This window comes from Chenopodium album, chromosome 27 (assembly GCF_948465745.1).
Source record: "Chenopodium album chromosome 27, dcCheAlbu1.1, whole genome shotgun sequence".
Lineage (NCBI taxonomy): Eukaryota > Viridiplantae > Streptophyta > Magnoliopsida > Caryophyllales > Amaranthaceae > Chenopodium > Chenopodium album.
In genome coordinates, this window is record NC_137860.1 from 7,950,546 (window position 1) to 7,973,109 (window position 22,564).

The 22,564-nt window shown below is 34.7% G+C and overlaps 2 protein-coding genes across 3 annotated transcripts; one reads left to right on the forward strand and one right to left on the reverse strand.

Annotated features, from left to right (window-relative positions):
• The first annotated feature begins 280 nt into the window (after positions 1-280).
• On the forward strand, positions 281-10,311 carry LOC145619165 (CBL-interacting protein kinase 32-like). Of its 2 annotated transcripts, XM_081673795.1 has the most exons (16): positions 281-460; positions 1,479-1,554; positions 2,103-2,318; positions 3,352-3,414; positions 4,345-4,416; positions 4,652-4,759; positions 6,186-6,269; positions 7,110-7,163; positions 7,261-7,386; positions 7,498-7,587; positions 7,806-7,928; positions 8,012-8,119; positions 8,737-8,850; positions 8,972-9,028; positions 9,112-9,186; positions 9,933-10,311. In XM_081673795.1, the coding sequence occupies exons 3-16, from the start codon at positions 2,148-2,150 to the stop codon at positions 10,005-10,007; spliced, it is 1,320 nt and encodes a 439-aa protein (XP_081529921.1). In that variant the 5' UTR covers positions 281-460; positions 1,479-1,554; positions 2,103-2,147; the 3' UTR covers positions 10,008-10,311. The 2 variants fall into 2 exon arrangements, with proteins under 2 accessions (XP_081529921.1, XP_081529920.1); XM_081673794.1 differs by lacking the exon at positions 1,479-1,554.
• Positions 10,312-11,199: 888 nt separating this feature from the next.
• LOC145619166 (uncharacterized) lies at positions 11,200-22,305 on the reverse strand. The gene is made up of 9 exons (XM_081673796.1): positions 21,809-22,305; positions 20,673-20,720; positions 20,464-20,523; positions 17,837-17,920; positions 16,120-16,224; positions 14,464-14,577; positions 14,243-14,343; positions 12,342-12,453; positions 11,200-11,726 (listed from the first exon to the last, which is right to left on the reverse strand). Exons 1-9 carry the CDS (start codon positions 22,268-22,270, stop codon positions 11,592-11,594), a joined length of 1,221 nt encoding a protein of 406 aa, XP_081529922.1. The 5' UTR covers positions 22,271-22,305; the 3' UTR covers positions 11,200-11,591.
• Positions 22,306-22,564: the final 259 nt, after the last annotated feature.

Here is a 22,564-nt window from a genome sequence, read left to right on the forward strand (position 1 = left end):
TGGGTCGTTTTCGGGTTGAGATTTTCAACCTTAACCTAACCCATTTAATTTCGGGTTCGGGTTCGTGTCGACCCATTTAAGTTTTCGGGTCAAAAATCTCAACCCAAACCCGCTTTTTTCGGGTCGGGTTCGTGTCGGGTTTTCGGGTCGGGTCACTTTTTGCCAGCCCTAATTTTAAGTCTCTAACGGAGTTAAATAAAATAAAAAATTATATGGATAGAGATGATAGTGGGGTAGTAGTTTTTTATGCTACTAAAATCAAGAAAGGACATGTTAGTTCTCTGTCCGAGTCTTTTGTTGTCTTCTCCAATTCTCTGTCTTTCTTAATTACTCTGTTATACTCATCAACTTCTTAGTGTCATACCATCTACAGTGACCCAACTACTCTCCCAAGAGCCAAACTTCCCAACTTGTCACCATTCTTCAATTTCCTCTGCCTCAGATTTTACAACGATTTACTGTAAGTTTCAACCTTAATTTCTTACTTTTTGTACAAAATTTCAGCTAATTCAATCATATACTCTTTTGGGTATTTGATTTTTTGTAACTTGGTTAATGGGTGTTTAATATTTTCACCCAATTTGTGCTTTAATTTCCTTGAATTTGATGCTGGTAGTTGATTTTGTTAGTTGGGTTTTTTGTGGGTGAGCTTTCTTTTGATTACTATCTGGAATTTTGGGTAACCAATTTTTTTGCAAGATCTGTTATAATTTTACTTGTGTGTTTGTTTGCCATTTATGCATGCTGTATAATTGTATACAGTTTCTTATGTATCTTCTGTGTTTGTTCTATTGGGTTATTTGGACTTCACAATTCAAGCATTTCAAGGTGTTTAGTTAGGTTTTGGGATATGATTTGGTAGTTGTTTCGAAATCGGGTTGATTATTATAACAAAAGTGAAATGTTATCAGTCTGCTTCACTTACTGTTTGATCCCATGTTTTTAATGTCATTGTTCTTGAGGCTAAGCTGGATACTCACATTAGCTTCGATGTCCAATTAATGTACTATCACTGATCAAAATATTGTTCTTAACAAAACCTTCCGAAAGCCAACTTCCATTTTAGTTTTGTTTTCGGAAGGTTTCTCTGAAAAGCTATGTAGGAGGGGTTTAGAATTATGTCTGTATTCCAAGCATTGATCTACTTTGCTTCAATGTGGTTTTCTGTGTCATCAATGCATGATGAAGATAAAGTATCTGAAAGTATTATCACGATATAGCTGTTCCTAATTCGAGGGGTTTTCTGCTTGGTGTCTCCCTTGTTAATACATGTTTTTATTATGACAAATTGATAATTGCAAGTATCTCAATTGGCTAAAGTGTTAGGCTATTTATTCGTTTAAGTTGAGATGGAAAATTCCTTTAAAACTACTCCACAAAATACTATTATGGCTGTCATTCTATACGTGAATGTATATATAAATATTCAAAAGAAAGGTCGATTTCCCCTGACATGTTCTTAATTTGTTTTTGAGTAGGCTGACTAGATCCTTCTAGTGCCATCATGGCACCATTGGACTAGCCTTCGCTCATGACCCATACTCATTTGATGATGTAAGCTAATTTCCCATCTATTTATGCATATTTATATTGACGCAGAATGTAAGACAGTCATGCTATGGCAACTTTGATAGTGTTAATTTCAAATGACTAGACAGGACATTACTGTAAATATGATATTTCTTACTGGGGTATTTAGTAGGCTGTTTTTGGAAGCAAAAATTTTTTACAGCCCATTTGGTAGGTGATTGTAGATAACAGTATTGGCATTGAACTCATCACTTTAGAGTTTGTATCGAGTGGTATTGAATTAATGAAGGAAAACACATGCTTGGGGATGAGGTTCCATTTGACCTATGCCATGGACAGTGGCATGTGACTATCTTTACAAAGCATCATAATAATTCATATCATCACTGTTTGTTACAACTGATCAACAAGCCGTCAGAGTTATGCAAAACTTGGTGTTTATGATTTAATAAAATATGTTATTTGTTTCTCAACTTATAGAACTCCAATTCCAACTTCTGTGCATGGAAGTAATTGTATTGTCGGCTACTTGGCTTTTATCTTGATCTTAATCATAGTTGTTTGTTCTGCAGAAAAAATAAAAACAGCCTGTGTCTGCCATTGCCTGATATTGAACAATGAGTGCAGCTAAAGTAAAGCGTGTGGTTGGAAAGTATGAGTTGGGAAGGACAATCGGGGAAGGAACATTCGCCAAAGTAAAGTTTGCAAGAGATTCTCAAACTGGGGATCCAGTGGCTATTAAAATTCTTGACAAAGAGAAAGTTCTTAAGCACAAGATGTCTGAACAGGTCTTAGTTTGCTTAAATTCTCTTTCTGTTGTCCCTCAATCTATTTCTTGGTTTGACTCTCTATATTTCTGTTTTCTATCTTAGCAAGCTTTTAATTTATATTGTTTTTATAATTCATTTCACCTGTTAGTTGCATGAAGTGAATATTGCAACTGATTTGAAACAAGCCCCCTCTCCTTTTCCCCACCCCAAAAAAGAGAAGACAAGGGAAAGCTACTGAATCTAAAGTATACTTTTTTAGGGATCTTCCTTATTTAGTAATACATTTGTATACAACAGAGCCATAATATGGTTGGTATCTTGATTATACCTCTCCATTTCACTTCCTGTTATAGGCTTTACTGTTTAAGTGTTTTTATTTTATTTTATACAAAGTATTAGTTATTGTAAAAAAAAAACTTTCTAAAACCTTATGAGAGTAAATGAGATGACCTGGCAAGTCGAGAACATGTTCAAACTCACTTTGTTTAGTTTGTTATATAGTGTTTGTGAAACGGCTCATGAACGACTTCTTTATTACTTAGCCGAGTTCATTAATAAGATTTGTGCTTTCGATATTTGGAAATCTCAAATCAAGCCAAATAATGTAAATCAACATTCATGGTTAGATCTAGATTAAATATATACACTAATTTTTTAATGTTAAAACAACAAACAAGCTTTTCATCAACAAAATAATTAATAAATGATCTTGTTCATGAACGTAAATAATTGAGTAGCTCACGAACTTGTTTAAACAAGTTCATGAACTTATTTGAATGAGTATACCTTTTTCCGTATTCAAGTTCAATTCATTCGCTTGATAACCAAGCAAAAATAAGCTTTGGCTGACATCGATATTGCTCACTTAGTTTTCCCTAGGTAAGTGAAAGTTGTGCCTGAAGTTTCTACTTCCCGGAGTTAGCCAAACATTTTTGAACACTTCCATGGAAATGAAACTCCAAAGGATCATTTTGCCTGTACTTCTTGCAACCAAACATACTAACCAGACACCAAACACCAATGTTAATTGTTGCAATTCTTTGACTTGCAGATAAGGCGGGAAATAGCTACGATGAAGCGAATAAAGCATCCACATGTAGTTCGCTTGTATGAGGTCTCTCTCTCTCTCTCTCCTCCTCTCGCACACACTTGTGTCTCTCTCTTTTCAATTTTGAATGTCTTTATGTGTTTTTGTATAAGCTCCTTGAATCCTTGATGCATGGGATGATTTTAGAGGAGAGTTTCTACTTTCTCTGCCCCTAGTAAAAGTCTCATTTTGTAAATGCAAAGCTAGACAGGAAATTAAAACTAGGGGCATCATTTTTTGGTTTTCAGTTTTCTGTTTTTTTTTTAATACTAAAAACCAAAAACAGGAAACAAGAAAAAGGTGTTTCCACTTTTCTTTTGTCAGTTTTCAAAATTATCATGATTTTAATAAGTCTAGATAATTTTTGATTTATTATGTGACATATATAATATACCTTTTAAAAACAAAAAACCAAAAAACAGAAAACCACAGTGATGCCAAACGAACAAAAGTTGTGTTTTTACTTTTTAGAGTTAAGATATATCTCTAAACTATCATTTATCTGTATAGAAGTTGACATCAGAGTTTTGTTCATTTAGGGAAGATCATTTAGCCAGGATTACCTATCTTAGTATATCTCTGCTACCAATCTTAGTATTTATTGCTCTTTTCCGTTTTATTATTTTTTTATACTGTGATGGTTAGGGTCCTTGGGAACTTTTAATTTTGCTTGGTTTTGGTTTGTGGTTCTCATGGAGTCCTGATTTTACTTTGGAGAATGTGTGGAAATTTTTTGCACACTAGACTGTGTAATTCGCAAGTGTTCTTGTAACATTGAATGAAGAGTTGGGCAATTATTATTTGAGTGCCTAAATAAAGAAAATGAGACATTATTAGCTTACTGACAGATATATTCTAGTGTTGCTGTACTTACAATTCTGCTGTAGCTACATAATATCTGGAATTTGGTTCTATCCTTCGGACATTGCTTCCTTTAATGACATGTTCATTCTTTAGGTGATGGGGAGCAAGACAAAGATTTACATTGTTTTGGAGTATGTGACAGGAGGAGAGCTTTTTGACAGAATTGTAAGTCTCTATGAATATTGTTCAGGTGATACCTTGTAATTTGCTGTTGTGTACTTGATACTTGGGAATATATTTCATCTACTGGAAGACAATTTATTGTGTGATTTCTATATCGGTTGAATTTTAATTTCACATTAGAAATTGCGGTTACTTGGAGACCCTAAATTATTTGGATATGTTGTCCTACCTTAGCTTGTATTATAACTAAACATTTAATTGGTATTGATTATTGAAGGTGCACCATGGACGAATGATGGAAGATGAAGCAAGGAAGTATTTTCAGCAGCTGATAAATGCTGTGGACTATTGTCATAGCAGGGGTGTTTACCATAGAGATCTGAAGGTATGACGTAATACTTGGAAAATTGCTGGAATAATAAAAAAGCGTTTCCCAAATGCACAATTTAAACTGAAGACACTCCGCTAATTAGTACAAAATTTTGAATTTTGTGATTAAATTATAGTAGTCAAGGTCTCAAGGGTATTAAATTATTTTTCTGAGAAAAAAAAAAATTCAATATATTAGTTAACATTTGACGGAATGAAATTTATGTCACAAAAAACCACCGCACCCCCTCTATAATCATGGTGTCTTTCTAAACCAGCCATCCAAGGTTCACCACTTATGTCCAAGAACCCACCATGTTCGTTGTGTCCACCATGGACATGCCTCGAATCTGTCATGGATCTAAGTAACCCACACACCAATCCGGGGTCAAACCTCAACTTGGGTCAAACCCAGCCTGGTCAACCATCTTTAGTGGTGTATACGAGGCACAAAGGGAAAAGCAAGCATGGGCAGCAGCAGCAGGGGGCATTTCTTAGCAACAAGACAAACTCCATTTAGGAGAAGAGAAGGAAAGGAAGGCAGCTAGTTTCTTTGTGTTCTATTTACGTTTTTTCCAAATTAGCTAAGTATCACATGTTAGCCTTAAGGTCAGCTTGACCATTTAGTATAAGTATGGTAGTTTGAGTAGTGGGAAGATTATCCATAAAATGGAGTGAACATCTTGAGAGACTTGTAGCCTCAAGCTACTAGAGAGATTTGTAGTCTAAAGCTACTGAGAGATTCATAACCTCAAGTTATGGCTATCTTTATGTAATCCAACCTTTAATCAATCAAATGTTCAAGCTTTCAGCCTTAAAATAATATTAATCGTGCTTAATTAAATCAGTAGAATTCAGTCTATCACAAAATCAGTCATTTTTCCTCTTCCTCTTGTTCATAGTACTTGGAGCCTCTCTCTCACTCTCTATTTCAATTTTTTAATAATTTTTTAAGCAGACTATGGGAGTAAAGAGGGAAGAAGGGAAGAGATGAGAGGAATCCAAATTGTGGATGAGAAGAGAGAAAGATGGATACTGATTGTGTTACGGCGAGTGGGGGTGGAGATGGTTGTGTTGGAAAAATGGTATTGTTGGTGTTGTGGTGGCTAGTGTCTTCAGATTCCAGTGAGAGTGAGATACAGAAGGATGCGAGTCCATGTGATATAAAGTTGTGGGGGTTAGGAGGGCTACATTAATTTGTTTGAAATATATCAACTTCTACTTTTTATTGATAATTTTTAAAAAATTAATGTCTTGTGAGCATAATAGAACTGCTGACTGCTATAAAGCACATACAAGTCAGAAATTTGGACTAAGTTACTGATACATGCAACATTTTGGAATATACATTTCGGCAGTTATTTTTATATTTAAATCAATTCAATACCCTAAAATATCATTATTATCTTGAAATTTGAATCTTTTTGTGTTTGTTTTCACAGCCAGAAAATTTGTTGTTAGATTCAGGTGGGAATCTCAAAGTTTCTGACTTTGGCTTAAGTGCAATTTCTCAGCAACAAATCCAGGTAGTCATATCTACTCCATTTTTAAATTCAACAAATATGTATATGCATATCTTTTTTTAAATGAATGTGCATATTTCGTTAACTAAATGTGCATATTTTGTTTTTCAAAAGTGATGTTTATTTATAAACATTACATGTGCACATTCTGTTCAAAATATATGCGCATCACATTTCAGTTAAACAAAGCTGCACATTTAGTTTAAGTATTATGCACAATAAATTTGTCTCGTCCTTTTCCTTTTGATGTCTTTCTCATTTGACCCTAAAATCTACAAAACAGGATTAAGGTCATGCTCTCTTCAACCTAAAATCCATTATAATCATTTATAATTTATATAAATCAGTTTTGATCAGTAAATATAACTTCAAATTTAACAATAATAATAGTGAATGAGCAAATATCATTTTCAACCAGTAGAAATCAGTTTTACTCAGTAATTATCAGTTTGACTGATTATAATAATTTCAGTTTAGTGATTATCAGGCAAAGAGAACAAGGCCTAAGTAGCCTAAGGATAAAGTGTTTGTATGCTAAACTATACTGGAAGCTGACTTAAAGCCCAGGCATGGGGTAGTGAGCTGTTAGAGACTATGCTGATGGACTGATATAGTAATTGTGGGCCAGGGAGTGATTTATTCAAGGCCAATTGTTCTGATTTTTGGATAATCTATTTGCATTTCACTTATATTGCAGATTTGTGATGGTATGTAAGTATATAACGAATGAAAAGAAGTAAAAACACAACAAAACACTAACTTCTTTGAAGAGCAATTTACTAATCAGGGTTATACAAACATGTAAAATATTGAAGTAAACACTTAATGGTCTTTGATTTTCAGGGCGATGGGCTTCTTCATACAACTTGTGGAACTCCAAACTATGTTGCTCCAGAGGTGACTTGTCTATCATGCCAACTTGCTATTTTGTGCTTACGTATTTGTACATTTTTGTAGTAGCTTACGGGCTTTTCTCTAAACCTATGCATTATAGGTCCTTAATGACCGAGGGTATGACGGGGCAACAGCAGATGTGTGGTCGTGTGGTGTTATTTTATTTGTTTTGCTCGCAGGTTACTTGCCTTTTGATGATTCTAATCTTATGAACCTATATAACAAAGTGAGCAAGTTTATGTAATTATATTTAATTGGTCTTCCATGTTTTTCCTAGTCTGCATCTTGAATTTTTTATTTATTTTTATTTATTTATTTTTACCGTCTCAATGTGCAGATCTCAGTAGCTGAATTTACCTGCCCCCCTTGGATGTCTTTTAGTATGAGGAAATTTATTACGCGGATCTTGGATCCCAATCCTATGACAGTGAGCTCTATTGCTTTGTATATCCTAATTAAACCTATGAACTTTGTTTTCTTTGAGTGTCTTCTTTGAGATTCGTTAAATGTCAATGTGTATTAAAATTTCTTTCGTAAGAAGCCCAATCCTGTAACTGTGAGATTTTCTTTATGATACATTTTCTTTTCTTGTATTTGTGCTTACTCAATTATAGTGACTCGATGCATTTTATTTATACTTGGCAGCGTATAACTATCCCAGAAATTCTAGAAGACGAGTGGTTCAAAGTAGATTATAAACCTCCTGTTTTTTATGATGAAGATGATACTAGCTTGGATGATGTAGATGCTGTTTTCCAGGACGCAGAAGTAAGTTCAGTCAACATGTAGAATCTAGACTTTGTGCCTGTTAATTTATGGCTTGTACTGATATGTTACTTTCTTTTCAACAGGAACATCATGTGACTGAGAAGAGAGAAAAGCCAACTTCCATGAACGCATTTGACTTGATAAACATGTCAAAAGGGCTAAACCTAGGAAGTCTTTTTGATACAGATCAGGTTTTCCTTTCTCCTGTTTTTGTCCATCTTTTAAATGGAGATTAGAATATTAGACATCTAATATGTAGTTGATCATATGCAGATTATCATTCTTTTGTAGACAAAATGCTACTCCCTCCGTCCCTTATTTTTTGCCCCATAGTGTAATGTTACTTTAATTTATGGTTGGGAAAAAAGTGATGAGAGAGAAAAGTGGTGGGGTTAATGGAGTGGCTGTGAGAGTAAAGGTGTGGACCCATATGTCTAAAAATAGAATGGGGCAAAATTAGACGGACTAAAAAGGAAATTGGGGCAAAAAAATAAGGGACGGAGGGAGTATATTCTTTATGTGTGAGGGTAGTTGGGGTAGACAAGGAAGATAATGTAAAAAATTGCTCATCAATTCTTGACTATGCCAGTAAAATAGTATGCCCTGTGGGATATTATTATATTATGCTTCGATGAATGCAGGGAAGTATAAAGTTTCAATTGTTTTAGTCAAAACTACTGGTTCAATTGTGTTGTATGCTTTTGCATTACACTTTGCGTGCAGTTGGAGTCCCTTGGAGATGCATGTCTTCACTTGCAGATTGAGGGGTTCCTTGCCACACAATGCTTAATTCTCTGTCCTCAACCAGGTTTTTAAAAGAGAAACAAGATTCACATCTCGTAGCCCTGCCAGTGAAATAATTAAAAAGATAGAAGAAGCTGCAAAACCTCTTGGTTTTGATGTGCACAAGAAAAATTACAAGGTAAACAATATGCAAAATTTAAGCCTCTATTTCTGACAGATAAAGGGGTTGATGCTAGCAGAACTGAGGTGGTTGTGGGTTATCAAAATTTTGATTTGACACTAGTTTACTTGTATTTCAGATGAGACTTGAAAATGTGAAAGCTGGTCGGAAGGGAAACCTCAATGTCGCTACAGAGGTAGTAAAAATGGTAACTGAGTATGCTGACTTGAGAAAATCCTCTGTATGATAATCTCATTTATATGCCTTTCTTTGTTATAGGTACTGCAAGTTGCCCCATCCCTTCATCTGGTGGAGCTTAGAAAAGCCAAGGGAGATACCTTGGAATTTCACAAGGTTTGCTTTTTCGTTCTATTGTTTTTGCCTGTCCGTTCAGGTTTAGTTGTCATATTGTCTCAACTGCTCATACTTAAGGATATAGAGTGGAACTAGTTTCATGAAGGGTGAAAGACAAAAAAAAAATTGAGAGAGGGAGGGAAGGGGAACTTGGGAAGGTGGGGGAAAAAGTGAAAATGAGATGAAAAGGGGAGAGAATAAAACAAACAACTATCAATGATCTTCATTGCATCTTTCTTTATATTTTCTAAAAATGGGAAGATATTAGAAGCCGGGTGTCCCTTTGGGTTTGTGATTTTATAGACTAGGTAGTACTCGTAGTAGGTATAGATTTTACAAGAGTACTCTGTATAATAGTTGTGGTGTTTAAATTTCTCACCATTCATGTAAAATTGCATAATTATTTTAGTTGATAGGAAATAGATAAGATATTCTCATTAAAGGTTTAGGGTAATTTTTCTGCTATGAGAGTTGTAATTATATTAGGAAACCTTACAATATATGTAAAGACATTTTGATAGAAGTATATTTTGTGTATATTCACTGTAAGTTGTCTTGAAAATTCAATATTAGACTATTATCATTGTAGGATAGTGACAATATTTCCACACAATTTAATATTTTTTAATAGTATATTATTTGTAGCATCATGGAACTTCTATAAACTGAAAGTATACTTGCAAAAGGTCACTAGTGCCTGGCCTGGTCTGTTGGTTTACTTGTTCATCGTTATCATCTTTTTGCAGTTCTATAAAAAACTTTCTAGCTCATTAGAGGACGTAGTTTGGAAAACAGAAGAAGACATGCAAAAATCGGACTAGAAATGAACATACTATTGTGCTTAAGCCTGGCCAAGATCACTATCTATTGCCATTGTGATTATCGTTGGGACTTTGACACTTCTTCGAGTAGCTCCTCCTTGTGTTGAATAATTTTGGCAGTTTAGCATGGTTGAGTTCGACATGATCTGAATACTGTATCAGGTACTAGTGAATTAAACCATTGTACAGTTTGTATGACTCAGCCTTGACATACATGTATTGTCGGGGTTGACACCATGTCAGTATGTCATTGTATCAACAAGCAGAATAAATGAAAGTATTGCTTCCTCCATTGTCTTTCAAATGTCCCGTTTATTTATTGTATTCATGTAATCTACTTTTGACTGTCTTTGGTATCTCTTTGGAAAAATAAAATAAAAATAAACATAGTATCATGAGAAGATGTTAGATTTGTTTTAATGTTTAATTTTAAGGTGTTCACTTTTTTGTTTTTTTTTTTTTTTTGTAATACCTCTTTTTTTTTTTTTTTTTTTTTTTTTTTTTTTTTTTTTTTTTTTGGAAAAAAAATAAATAAATATATATTTTACTTATTGATAAAGATATCTTTATTATACAAACCATTAAGTACAGTTGTATCCACTTAAAATGCACTTAAATTTACTTAATCTTTAGAAATGTATGGTGCATATAAATTTAGAAGTTCAAATCATGCATCGTGTGCATATAATTGTAGTGATGATTAATATAATGTATTGACAAACATGGTTTCATGAAACAAACCATAAATATATGATTCAAAACAAAAGATGTCCGTTGGAATCACCAAAAGTACATAATCGTGACGGAGTAACAATCTAAAAGGGAAAATGAAAGTTTCCACTTCATATTCGAACCTTGATCGATGTATACATTTAATGGAGAGGTCATTTTCTACAGACCAAAGTTCATTTCATTGTGTGTTGAAATAATGCAAAATGTATTATATTAGCTAACTTATTTTAATAAAGTATACAAAACAATTACTTTGGTATGTTAAGTATGTTCAATCTTAGTTGCAACAGTTTGACAATAATTGTGAGAGCTATTTGGTCAAACCGTTGAATTAAAAGTGAACGGTGAAAGTATTAGTACAAACAAAGGCTTTAAGATTCCCCCTGCATCAAAAAAAATAAGAATAAAAGCAATAAAAAAGGATGAAAATAAAAGGCCTGCATTCAATTGACGTTACAAATAAGATTCAAAATTTTTAAAACGACATTAGAAGTTATTTTCTTTCCTTAAAGAAGAATGAAGTGTAAAAGTTTTATACAAAACAAGGACACAAATCGCCAAAATCCACTCAAATTACAGTTATGATCCCTCCTACAACCACTGATAATATCAACAAAAGCATTATGAATCATACGTATACTGATGAACATTACGACCATTTTTACCTCTGACAACTACAATGATATACTGCAACTAACACTACTAGGCAGCAAAAGCTTGATGACCAGTTACTGATAACCAGCTTTCATCAACGAGCAAACATCATGGCATTCGTATCTTCAGTATCTTATAAATTTCGACCCCAATTAACAATCGCTCAGTCAAGAAGATTCACAAAGCAGTAAAATGTCACTAGGACTGCTTTTTTGATGCCAGGTATATACCAGAAACTATTGCAGCCCCTGCAACTGCCACACCAACAGTTGTAAGGACCTTCACAGCTGAGAGGAAAGGACGACTTGTTGGAATTTCCATTAAATCCGCGACCTACAAATGACAAAACAAAGCTACTGAAAAATCCAAGGGATAGGTGAAGATTGCCATCAAACCAACTTAAGTTTACAAAAAAATCGGTATACAAAAAAGATCCCTTTGGTTTGTGGTTTTTCTAAAGTCTACACTCAGCAAATGGTTTTTCATATAAAAGCAGCCACTCGTAAAAGGCTCAAAACAGATTTCCCTTAAAGCCTTAATCTGCTGAGATGATACTGTTGAAAACAGATTTTTGAAATGGAATAATGTTAAAAAGGGATTACTCCGTAGTAGATACTAATTGGTGACAAAAGTGCTAGTAAAAATCTTCAGATAAAAAAGGGGGGTAGCATGGGAAAGAATAAAACACAGTAAACCAACTTATCAAGATTAGGCCTACATTTTTAATTGCTTAATATGAACAATCAGTGCATATTGGTCAGTTTAATTGAAGTGACTTCATCTATCAATATGTAAAGGTGACTTCAATCAATATGTAAAGATATTGATTTTATCTTGCAACGTGACTTCTGTCAGAATCCATGATAAAACAGTCAAGGCACAAGGATGACAATTAATTTTCAGCATTATCTAGAATAACACAATTTGACAAGTTTGATAGTCACTAACCTCAACAGGTTGCTCCCAGTTCCTCTTTATACCCTGTAGATGACCCCTCCCAACAACTGCAACCACTGATGTATGCTCCCTTGCAACCCTCAATAATGTAGATGACATATACCTAGGCCATGCAAAGATCCAGTGTCATATCAACAGGTTGACAAGATTAAAGACAAATAATATAGAGATAAAGAGCTATACCCAGTAATTCCTCTTTAAAACACCTACAACCCAACAAAAAAGTTTTGCATTTTCCAACTGCAAGAGCAGAAACCAAGCCAACCAATTTACACCTAGTTTCTCTGAGCTTTTCCTGAGATGTGATGAGAAGCAAATTTCTCTTAAAGCACCTTTTCTTGCATGTCCTTTTAGGTCTGTCAATCTTTTACACAGAAGTACCCTTCTTCCTGGTTCATAGAGTTATTAGAGAGGCTAGAGTTCCCCTTGAGGTGAGAACTTTTGTGTGAACCTTGGGTTGGATAGAATCAACATTAGTGATACACTCCAAAAGGAGATCAGGGATAGCTATTTTTCTGGATATGTGCATGTTGTGTTGTGCCAATAGTGACTCTTTCTCGCATGTATTTTTCATTGTGAGATGGCAAGTAATCTTTGGAAGCAGCTATTTGCTGTGTATGGGAGTACTGAATTTTCTCTTGTACTAATTTAGATCTGCAACAAGTTCTCTTTATGGGATTTAGATAGGAAAACTAATTCATCTTTGTGGTGGGCTAAGGCAGTTGGGGCTTGTAAAATTTTAATAGTTACACTATGGGGAAATTCAACGGAACTTGGCTAATAATATGGAATCTGCTTTGGGAAATTCTAGACGGTGAGCTCCAGTTTTGCAAAATTCTAGATGGTGGAAATATTTTATAATTTCCATGGTGACCCCGTGATTTTGTTTAACACAAATCTGTGACCATATATAGCATATTTCATTACATTTTTGTAACAATTAATTTTATTAGGGAAATTCTAGATGGTGACCTCCACTTTTGCAAAAATTATCTCTTCATCAAATCCAAGATTAAGAGGTGGTATGTGATTTTGTTTAGCACAATTCTGTGACCACATACAGCATATTCAGTCAAAATTTTGTTAGATAATATATATTATTTGGGAAGTTCTAGATGTTGACCTGCACTTCAGGAAAATTCCAAGTTGAATTTTTTTTATAAAAAAGATGGTATTTGGTGGTGCTAACGATGGTTTCAAGGTCTGCAAAATGTTGTGTTGGCTGGTTGGGCGGTGTTGCATGGGTTGCCAGACAGAAAGGAGAAGAGATATGATATTTTTAACAGATTTTATAGCATAAAGTCACGGAAACATATTAATAACTAATCAACAGTTTAGTCACAATTGAAAATTGAAAATTATAAATTCCACCGTCTGGAATTCTGGATGGTTAAAAATTTTGGAAAACTGGAGGTCACCCCATCTTTATTTTTGCTATTTGAGAAAAACTATCTTCTGTTCTTGTACTTTCTGCTGACTGCTCAGCAGTAAAAATTTATTTCTTTATCAAAAAGAAGAGGAAAAAAAAAACAGCTAAGCAAATTTCTCAAAAGAAGAACTTCTCTAACTCAAATAATCATTTAAAAAAAATCACCCCCTCTAAATTGTCACATGGATGTCAAACTACTTCCAATAGCCAAAATAAAAGAGCATATAACTTTTCACTTTATCAAATTTCTGTGATACAGAAAATCTGATAGGTGTATCATTCATTTAATATGTGTCCAGCATACCCATGAAAAAGAAAAAAAAAAAAAAGAAGAAAACCAGTACGATCCTAACTTAAGAAGAAAAGCATGACGTTTATCATATCAAGCTTATAGAGGTAAGAGTACTTGAAAAAAAAAAAAAGAAAGAAAGAAAACTGGATACAAAGGCAAGAGAAAACTAACTGATCTCGCTCATTCACTAGTGTTTCCATCAATGTGGGGAACTCCTTGCTCATCTCTTGAATCACGAAAGTCAACATATCGACATCATCCATTTCCTTTAACTGGACAAGTGTACAACTTGTTAAACCTCAAAGCAATACAGATATACACATCAAAAATGAAATTAAAATTTTTATGGGAGTTTCTGATATCAGCAAGTCAATTCATGTAATAAAGTTTACCATTCTATTTATATCATCTGGGCCTGGGAGAAACACTGCTTGGAAGAGAAAAGAGTACACTAGTTTGATCTTATGCCAAAGTGGCATTTTACTCCATGTTCTTCGTAATGTGACCTAGTTCCAAAATAAAACAGCATTAATCATTCAGCCCAGCTCATATGCCAGTAAAAATTACATTGTATTATACATATTAAGATTTTCAACGACAAAAGATCCAAAGAATATTCAAAATGACATATAACAAATTGTAATCATACTTGCATACAGTTTTGGTCTCAGTAGAAGTCACACAGGAGGGGGAGAGGCAAGAAGAAAGAATAGGAGATGGGACCATTAGTCATCATAGAAGACCAAAAGAGAGAGAGCATGATGTGACATACAAAAACAATGGTTGTCTCAACCGCCAAGGAGTCATAAACTAGAAGTGGAAGTCACACGGGAACCATGAGAGGGATAGATTCATGAAGAAAGAATAGGAGAGGGGGACCACAAGTCATCACAGAAGACCCAAAAGAGAGAGCATAATGTAAATTACAAAAATACTGGTGTTATTGCATTAACAAGAAGAAAACAAAATCCAAGGGAGGGGAGAAAGTGAATGTGTGAAAAATAAGAAAGAGAGAGAAATAGTCCTATAAAGGGAAAGCCTCTGTGGTTGACTTTTCTCTGGGATCCAGCTATAAGAAGTTGTTTAAAGATGCTTAGCCTATTAAGGTACTATACTACTATATACGGCATTTTTAAGGAGAGAAAAACATCAACTAATATGTGTACCCCATAAGGGTTTGTTTTTTGTGGAGAACTCCATAGTCAGGAAGTGTGAAAACATTAAGGGACAAAGGGAGACCTTTGTGAATTGTGATTGGTAACATCCAATGAAGATAAAAGAGAGATAAATAAGGTACTGCATTATATATGCATCAGATATACCACCCATTGCAGGGAAAAGGATTTATCGAAAGCATCTACATGGGTATATATAGATACTCAAATCAAAGACAGCAAGAAGCCAAAAACCATTCATCAGTAATGATTTGCCTCATATCTCTTTACAAAATCATTGAAGCAAAACAAATGTTTTTCATGAAACAGCAGCCAGCACATATTCAGTTTGACTATAATAATACGAGTCAAAAGTTTGCCAATTAAATTTTTTTATCTGGTAAGTAATCTTCTGAAAAATACCAGTTTTAAAGAAACATAAAATTTGAAGGTCGCTGGAAATCTGGGAATTTCTAGGAATAAATATCAATGGAACTGCTGATAAGGGTGGACTAACTGAACCCAAGGTAATTCATTAAGCCTTGTTTTCTATCAAATCGACAAATATAAAAACTGAATAGGGGTAAAGCAAAATGAAAGCATTTATTCCAATCAAGGGCTCTATAAAGAGTAAACTGCATTTAAAAAAGAGCCATTTATTCAGCATCAATATATTCACATAATAATAATTCAATGTTTTAGGCTGCAAGAATTCCAAACTCCCTCACTAAACTAACTTTTGGCAGTTTTCAACCACAAGTCCACAACAACAATCCCAAAAGGATTTGGGGTTATTTTAGCTTGCAATAAATAATAAGTTTGACAGGAGACTGGAATAAAATTTACAATTATAAACCATAAATTCTGGACAAATTTAACCAGTGATAATCTTACTTGCACGGGCCGATCACCCAGTACAACCCTGCTGCCAAGCTTCATTGCTTCTTCAAATGCCACTCGAAACTCAGAACCAGGAAGCACTTCAAGTTTTTCAGCAACCTGACCCAAAAAACACACACACACACACACACACACACACACACACACACAATATATAAAGCATGCTTAATTAAAATAAGAGCAGTTACAAACAATAACCAGACCAAATAAAATTTCCCCAATCATCCCGCTAACCCTGCTTTTTTATGTTAAAAAAAAATTAGGTATACGAATTCTGAAGGGAGAGAATAATTTAAGATAGCAAGCTGTCACTGTCATAAGAGACTAAGAGAGGTCAAACAACTAACAAAACCTATTTTAGAAGCATAATCCATACAATGTCTCTCATAATCAATTGCCAACTTTGAATACTCTGGAACAAATTTCCAGCTTTCTGCTCTCAAAAGCCATGTTTTCCTCCCATCAGATGAAAAACTTCTCATCAGCTTTCTCCTTGATACCATAAATGACACTTTCAATCTTTGAATAGGTAGCCAAGCTCCCACTACCATCCCACTTCTGCCATTAGCATCAATACTATTTTCTTGACCTTGTTCCAACCCAGGTTTTTGACATAACCAAGAGCCATGCAGATCAATGGACAGAATTTCAAAGTTAAGAAAATATCTTAGCAAGTCTAGCAAACTCCCACCTTTTCAATATTATCTTCTTCCCCCTCAGAAGAGCTAAAATCAGCAAAAATACATAATACATCAACATCAAGCTAGCCTCTTACAATCTTTAGCAAACCATAGTCCTATAACTCTCTTTACTAACTAATTTGTCTCCTATACCCAAATAGAATTAGCAAGAGCTACCAGACAGTAAAATTCTTTAAATTTGGAAATAGGGGATAGTGATCTCGTTTTGAATTTCACCATATATTCAGCAGACAGCTTTAGGCCTTGGGTAATTGATGTTCGATTCACAAATCTAGACTTAGAATTTATGGGGAAAGAGTAAACATCCTTGCCTATGGGGTCAATCACTACAGTAGATCTGTTGGGTTCATTTAACACCAACATACTTGCCATACATCATCTTAGACCAATGCAAAAAAAGTCAACTGGAAAATGAAGTATCGCTGTCAGTGTTTTGCAAATGACGTGGTCCAGTGTTATCTAATTCACTCATCAGCCTTCCTAGCCTACAACCATATTCTGGAACGAGCAACCTGGTTGTGCAATTCTTGACATTTCACTTCAGTGATATCTGCCTCAATCACTCAAATATGATATAAACTCTAACAAAGGGTAATACAGAAGGAGCAACTTCAAAAGATTTCTTGACATTTCAAGAAAATAAATAAATAGGAAAGATGGTTAGCATTAAAAAGTTCCTATTAAACCTAACTATTCCAAGTTCCAGCTAAGGCCCAAATCTAATGCAGCTCTCTGTAATAGAATTAGAGCTTCAGCCCTCAGTTTGAGAAAGTGCCAAAAATGGATACAGTTAAAGAGACCTGTCGATACAGGGAGGAGAAACAAAAATAGAGCACACACTTGAGAATGGTTTTTCTCAGCAGACCTTACTGTTCATAAGAACTAAATTGAGGTAAACTTTTGGTCACTTTGATGAGAAAAAACACATAGCTTCACATTGATTCAATATACAGCATACTAAAGACTGCAAAGGGATGCTATCAATCAAAGCCCTTTCAGAAAGTACATACCTTTGCAAGAAACCAGCCGTATAGTATTCCAAAGATATTCTGCTTTTTCTTCCACGAGTCTATCATTTCTGTCATGGTTGGTATCTGCAAATTAATGAAAAATCAATGCCCAGTTAGCCTACAACGAATACCAGTATCCCTGGCTTTTTTCAGGAGAGGAGTGGACACCATGGAATAAAATGAAGTGTATAGGTAATATAGTACAAATACAAACTAGTCAACATTTAATATGACTCCACATACATATACTCAGTCCTTGCCAAGTCACCATACACTGTCTGGAAGGTTTTTGCTGTTTGCTTATTCTAGTTTCTAAATCATTCAATGTGAATTTTGACACAGTTGTTAAGTACTATCCTCCACAGTCTACCATTCCATCCAGGCCATAAGTTCTTATAAATGGTGTTCCATACTTCCATAAGTCCACTGCCATCAACTACTAAAATTGTTCTAATAAGTGTTTGGAAAGCCCATGATGCAAGAGTGGTCAAGAAAGAGCTTAATTATTCATTCACTTGCCACTAAAGGGTTCTAATGGGTCATTTATCATGATCACAGAGTGGGAGTTGCACTTATATCCTCTATGATACAAAAGGGTATGAATGTTGGGTAGACGTACAAGAGAAAGAACATGGAATCAGATTTTATCTTAACATCCATCAAGAACAGAATGAGATTCTATGCCATGGGGGTGCAAAAACAGGGAGAATCGCAGTGCGCTGGGGCCTATGAGGCACCGAACTGGAAAACTAGACATTGTCCATGATTCTCAAAACTGAATACGGTTGTCAGAGAAGTACATCCAAGAGGCTGACATTTAAAAAGCAAAAGAACTTGAAGATCCAGGGACATGATAAATAAGAGTCCAACCCAGAACATGGACACAGGGACTAAAAATTTTAAAAACTACCCACTATTAATTTGTGAAAATCAAAACACTTTCCCTGTTGAAAAATTTTAGAAGATGGTGAAATTAATGTCATGGTACACTAACATACACTGTTTCATCCTTAAGGATAACACTTATATCCATAAAATATAACACTTGTACACATACATAGATTCTTTCATAAAAATTTTGTAAGGAGAGTCTAACAACTTCATCATTGAACCTTATAGTAAAAATCAAGTTTCCTGTTGTTCAATTTGTTTTAATTATGGCCATCTGGGACCAATTGAACCCCGCACTCTTTCTCACTTCAGTTCTTTGCATACTAAGATAAATCAAGAACTGAAAATGATGCAAGAGGCAAGCAATGGTAGCAAACAATTACCAGTGATTCTAGAGACTCATAGTGGTCCAGATGAATGTGTAGCTGGCTTAACCTCCCTGAAAGCAAGATTTCAGTTCAAATGCCAAGGGAATTATGGAAACATCAGAGGATTTCCCAAATAGAGGAAAAATATAGCCATGCTGTGGCCATCCACTGTTGCTCATAAAAGCAATACTAGCCTAAGGAAAAGAAGAACTCAAATGGTGCCTCTTTCTTCAACGACTTGAAGCCTTAACTAATAATAGAAAGCTAGTTATGTGCTTTCCAGCATCCAAGTGTCCTATGACTCCTATCTCCAGCCTCATTAATCCATCTCTAGTGTGGATCATTGATTTTCTTGTAACCTTGAACTCGCAAGCTAGGTATTGCTAATAAAATGTGCTAAACTGCTACCTGACCTCCAAAAAAACTGGAAAGAAAGAACCAAAATCAGAACCCCCAAAAGGCAACAAATAGTCATTCCCACATCACTGCAAAGATACTGCCAAAACAAGATAACTAACCATTGCTGAATAGCCTAGCCTAGCCTGGTAATCTAATTTGGACAATTGTCTAGATCTATGTTACAAAGACATGGGTATGAATGTCGGGCATGGGTACATATCCAAGTGTCAGATGTGTCAAGGCTGAAAGTTTCAGACACAGAGCCTTACCTAAAATTGGACACAGTGCAGGTACATGGTATAAACAGAATATTTTCCCATTTTTAGAAGACTTTTTACATAAATTCTAACTTGTAACAGCATATAATTCAAGATAAAATTCTAACTTGTAACAGCATATAATTCAATATAGCTTGATTGTAGATTTTTGATGAAAACTAATCCCAAGCCCATTTGTGAGCACATATTCCACATTCTCTTCTTGTCCTTCTATTTTCACATCTTTATTCTACATTGTGGTTCAAGATAATAAAATTAAAGTGTCTGTGTGTGCTTTGAAGTGTCTGGCAAGAATTCCATACCCTTGTTGCAGTAGTTAGAGACTGATGCGATGCAAATACAGAAGACAAATTGAAAAGTTGAACATAAGTCTAGATAATCAAACAACGAGCTCCAATTTTTACTAATATAAAAGCAACTGAACTAAGCACACCATCAACCAAGGCCTGAAATCATTGCAAAAACAATAATGTAACAAGTACATAACACATTACGTCATTACGAAAACCAAATCCTCTCCCCCCCCGCCCCGCAAATATTTTTTTAAAAAACCAAATATAATAAAATCAATCATACAGAACTTTAAAAGGCTGCTGTTAGATATAGAATCACTGTAAAATAGGGTGATTCAAGCCTGAACATGACAAAAGGTACGAACAATCATGAAGGAAAAAAAGGTTGAAACACTGACCTTTAAATCTTTAAGGGTAAGGATAGACACTCGACTTGAACAGAGCTCCAAAAAAACAACCTAAAAACCATCCGTACCACAGTAAAAAGAAGTCTTAAAAAGCATTCATAACATCAAAACAAAATACGATAACTGCAGCAGGAAACTTTATTGCTAAACAGCATTGATCTGTAAAATTCTCAAGTTTAAAAATATAGATAGAGAAGCACCTCTGGTTTTAAGAAACTAATTACAGCTTGAACCTCTCTGCATGATTCCTGCAACAAAAATTAAAAACATGCTTCAACGCTGCCTCTGAATTAAAAGAAATACTTCATTACTCCCTTTTCACGTCAACGTATCATCTAGTTAAGACTCAAAAATTGACAACTGTGTGAAGATGTAAAGTGGCTGTTCTATTTGTGTACACGTGCACCTACTTATGCAGAAATATCATCTTCAGTGGTAATTGGGACTCAAAAAATCCGAACTCAAGATATATTATCAACAATGCCAGAAAAAACCAACTCAAAAGAATCAACCACCCAACACTTTTGTCTTCTGTTTTCAAATAAACATATTATTATTGGTAAAAATAACAGCAAACGACCATCAAAATTTTCCCTCAACCCCAGATTCAACTGACCTGAGAGGCTAAGACCCATCATCTAAACTGATTTAATCTTCTTCTAGCTGTAGAGTGATACAATTTAACCTAATATAACCCATTTCTAAACTTAATTTGCGTGCAAACGATATTTGTGAAGTGAAGATAGGCTTAAATCGAAATATAAGCCTGTTTAAAACAAGAGTGAGACCTCAAGGTCAAAACCTATTCATAATGCTACATCAAAATGCACACTGTCTATAATTCAGTTAAAATGAGAGGGAAAAACCCCTCTGACTAATCGCAATACGCTATGAACAATACAACCCCATAAACCGACTTATTTAGAATTATTTCCTTCATTGATAATTGGCACTGAAAATTCAAACTCAAGACAATCTATCAACATTTCCACTTTTATCCTCAACGATGATATTATTGGTAAGAACAACAGCAAAAAACCACGAAAAATTGTTCGAAACCCACACTTAAAGCAAACTAAATCATCACACCTTAAAATATCAAACCATAAATTTCTAATAAAAACATTGTTCGAATCATCACAATCAACAACAAAAAACACTAATATTCCAAATCAAAATTGAATTCCCAAGAAACCCCCAATTACCAAATTCTTACAATTAAAAAAAAAAAACATAATCAAGAAACCCCCAATTTCGAAATTCTTACAATCATCGAAAATAAAACATAATCAAGAAACCCCAAATTGATGAATTAATCAAAAGAACAATTAATTACCTCAGACACATGAGCAGTTCCGACCAAATAAACATCACAATTATAACCATCACCATTATTGCAAGACAAAACAACAACATTTCTGGAAAGTTCTTGAGGAAGCGATCTACTCTCCGATTCTCCAGCATTGTTACCGCCTTCACTTTCAACAATTCTCTCACCTCCATTATCATCCCTATCAATTCTCTCGCCTCCATTATCATCACTATCATCAATGGCGACAAAATTAGGGTCGTGATTATCAAGCTCATTCGTCGGATTCTGAACATTGACGAAACCGTCGATTACGCTGCCGGAGAGATTGGCGGGAGAATTGTCGGAGTCCATTATTTTCCGGCGAAAGACGGCGGCGGAGAGAGAGTGTGGTCGGCGGCGGAGGTGGAGGTGTGCGGCGGAGATGCGGGGGTGAAGTTTGATGGTGGTTGGGTTGAACAGGTTTAACGGACGAGTTAAGCGAATCATATAAACTGGTTGATTACAGAGGAAATGAAAGTGATACACAGATTTTACTGCTTATCAAGTACGAGTAGTTTAACAAACTTATAACTTTTACAAGAAAACTGAGAATACTACTGTATCAGCATGTCATTCTCACGTGTGCAAGAAAAATATGTACTCCCTTTGATTTTTTTTTTTTTTTTTTTTTTTTTTAAATTTCTGTTGTGTACATATGTCAATTAAAAATTTTGATTAATAATTATATTTTTATTTATTAATAACTCCTACTAACTAAAAATCATAGTGGTTGAATATGAA

Coding starts and splice junctions, on each gene's coding strand:
- LOC145619165 (XM_081673795.1), top strand. CDS start 2,148: ATGAGTGCAGCTAAAGTAAAGCGTGTGGTTGGAAAGTATGAGTTGGGA. Junction 7,387..7,497: donor TTATGAACCTATATAACAAA/GTGAGCAAGTTT, acceptor CTCAATGTGCAG/ATCTCAGTAGCTGAATTTAC. Junction 9,029..9,111: donor ACCTCAATGTCGCTACAGAG/GTAGTAAAAATG, acceptor TCTTTGTTATAG/GTACTGCAAGTTGCCCCATC.
- LOC145619166 (XM_081673796.1), bottom strand. CDS start 22,270: ATGATTCGCTTAACTCGTCCGTTAAACCTGTTCAACCCAACCACCATC. Junction 20,721..21,808: donor GAACTGCTCATGTGTCTGAG/GTAATTAATTGT, acceptor TTTTTGTTGCAG/GAATCATGCAGAGAGGTTCA. Junction 16,225..17,836: donor ACGGCTGGTTTCTTGCAAAG/GTATGTACTTTC, acceptor TTTTTGGGTCAG/GTTGCTGAAAAACTTGAAGT.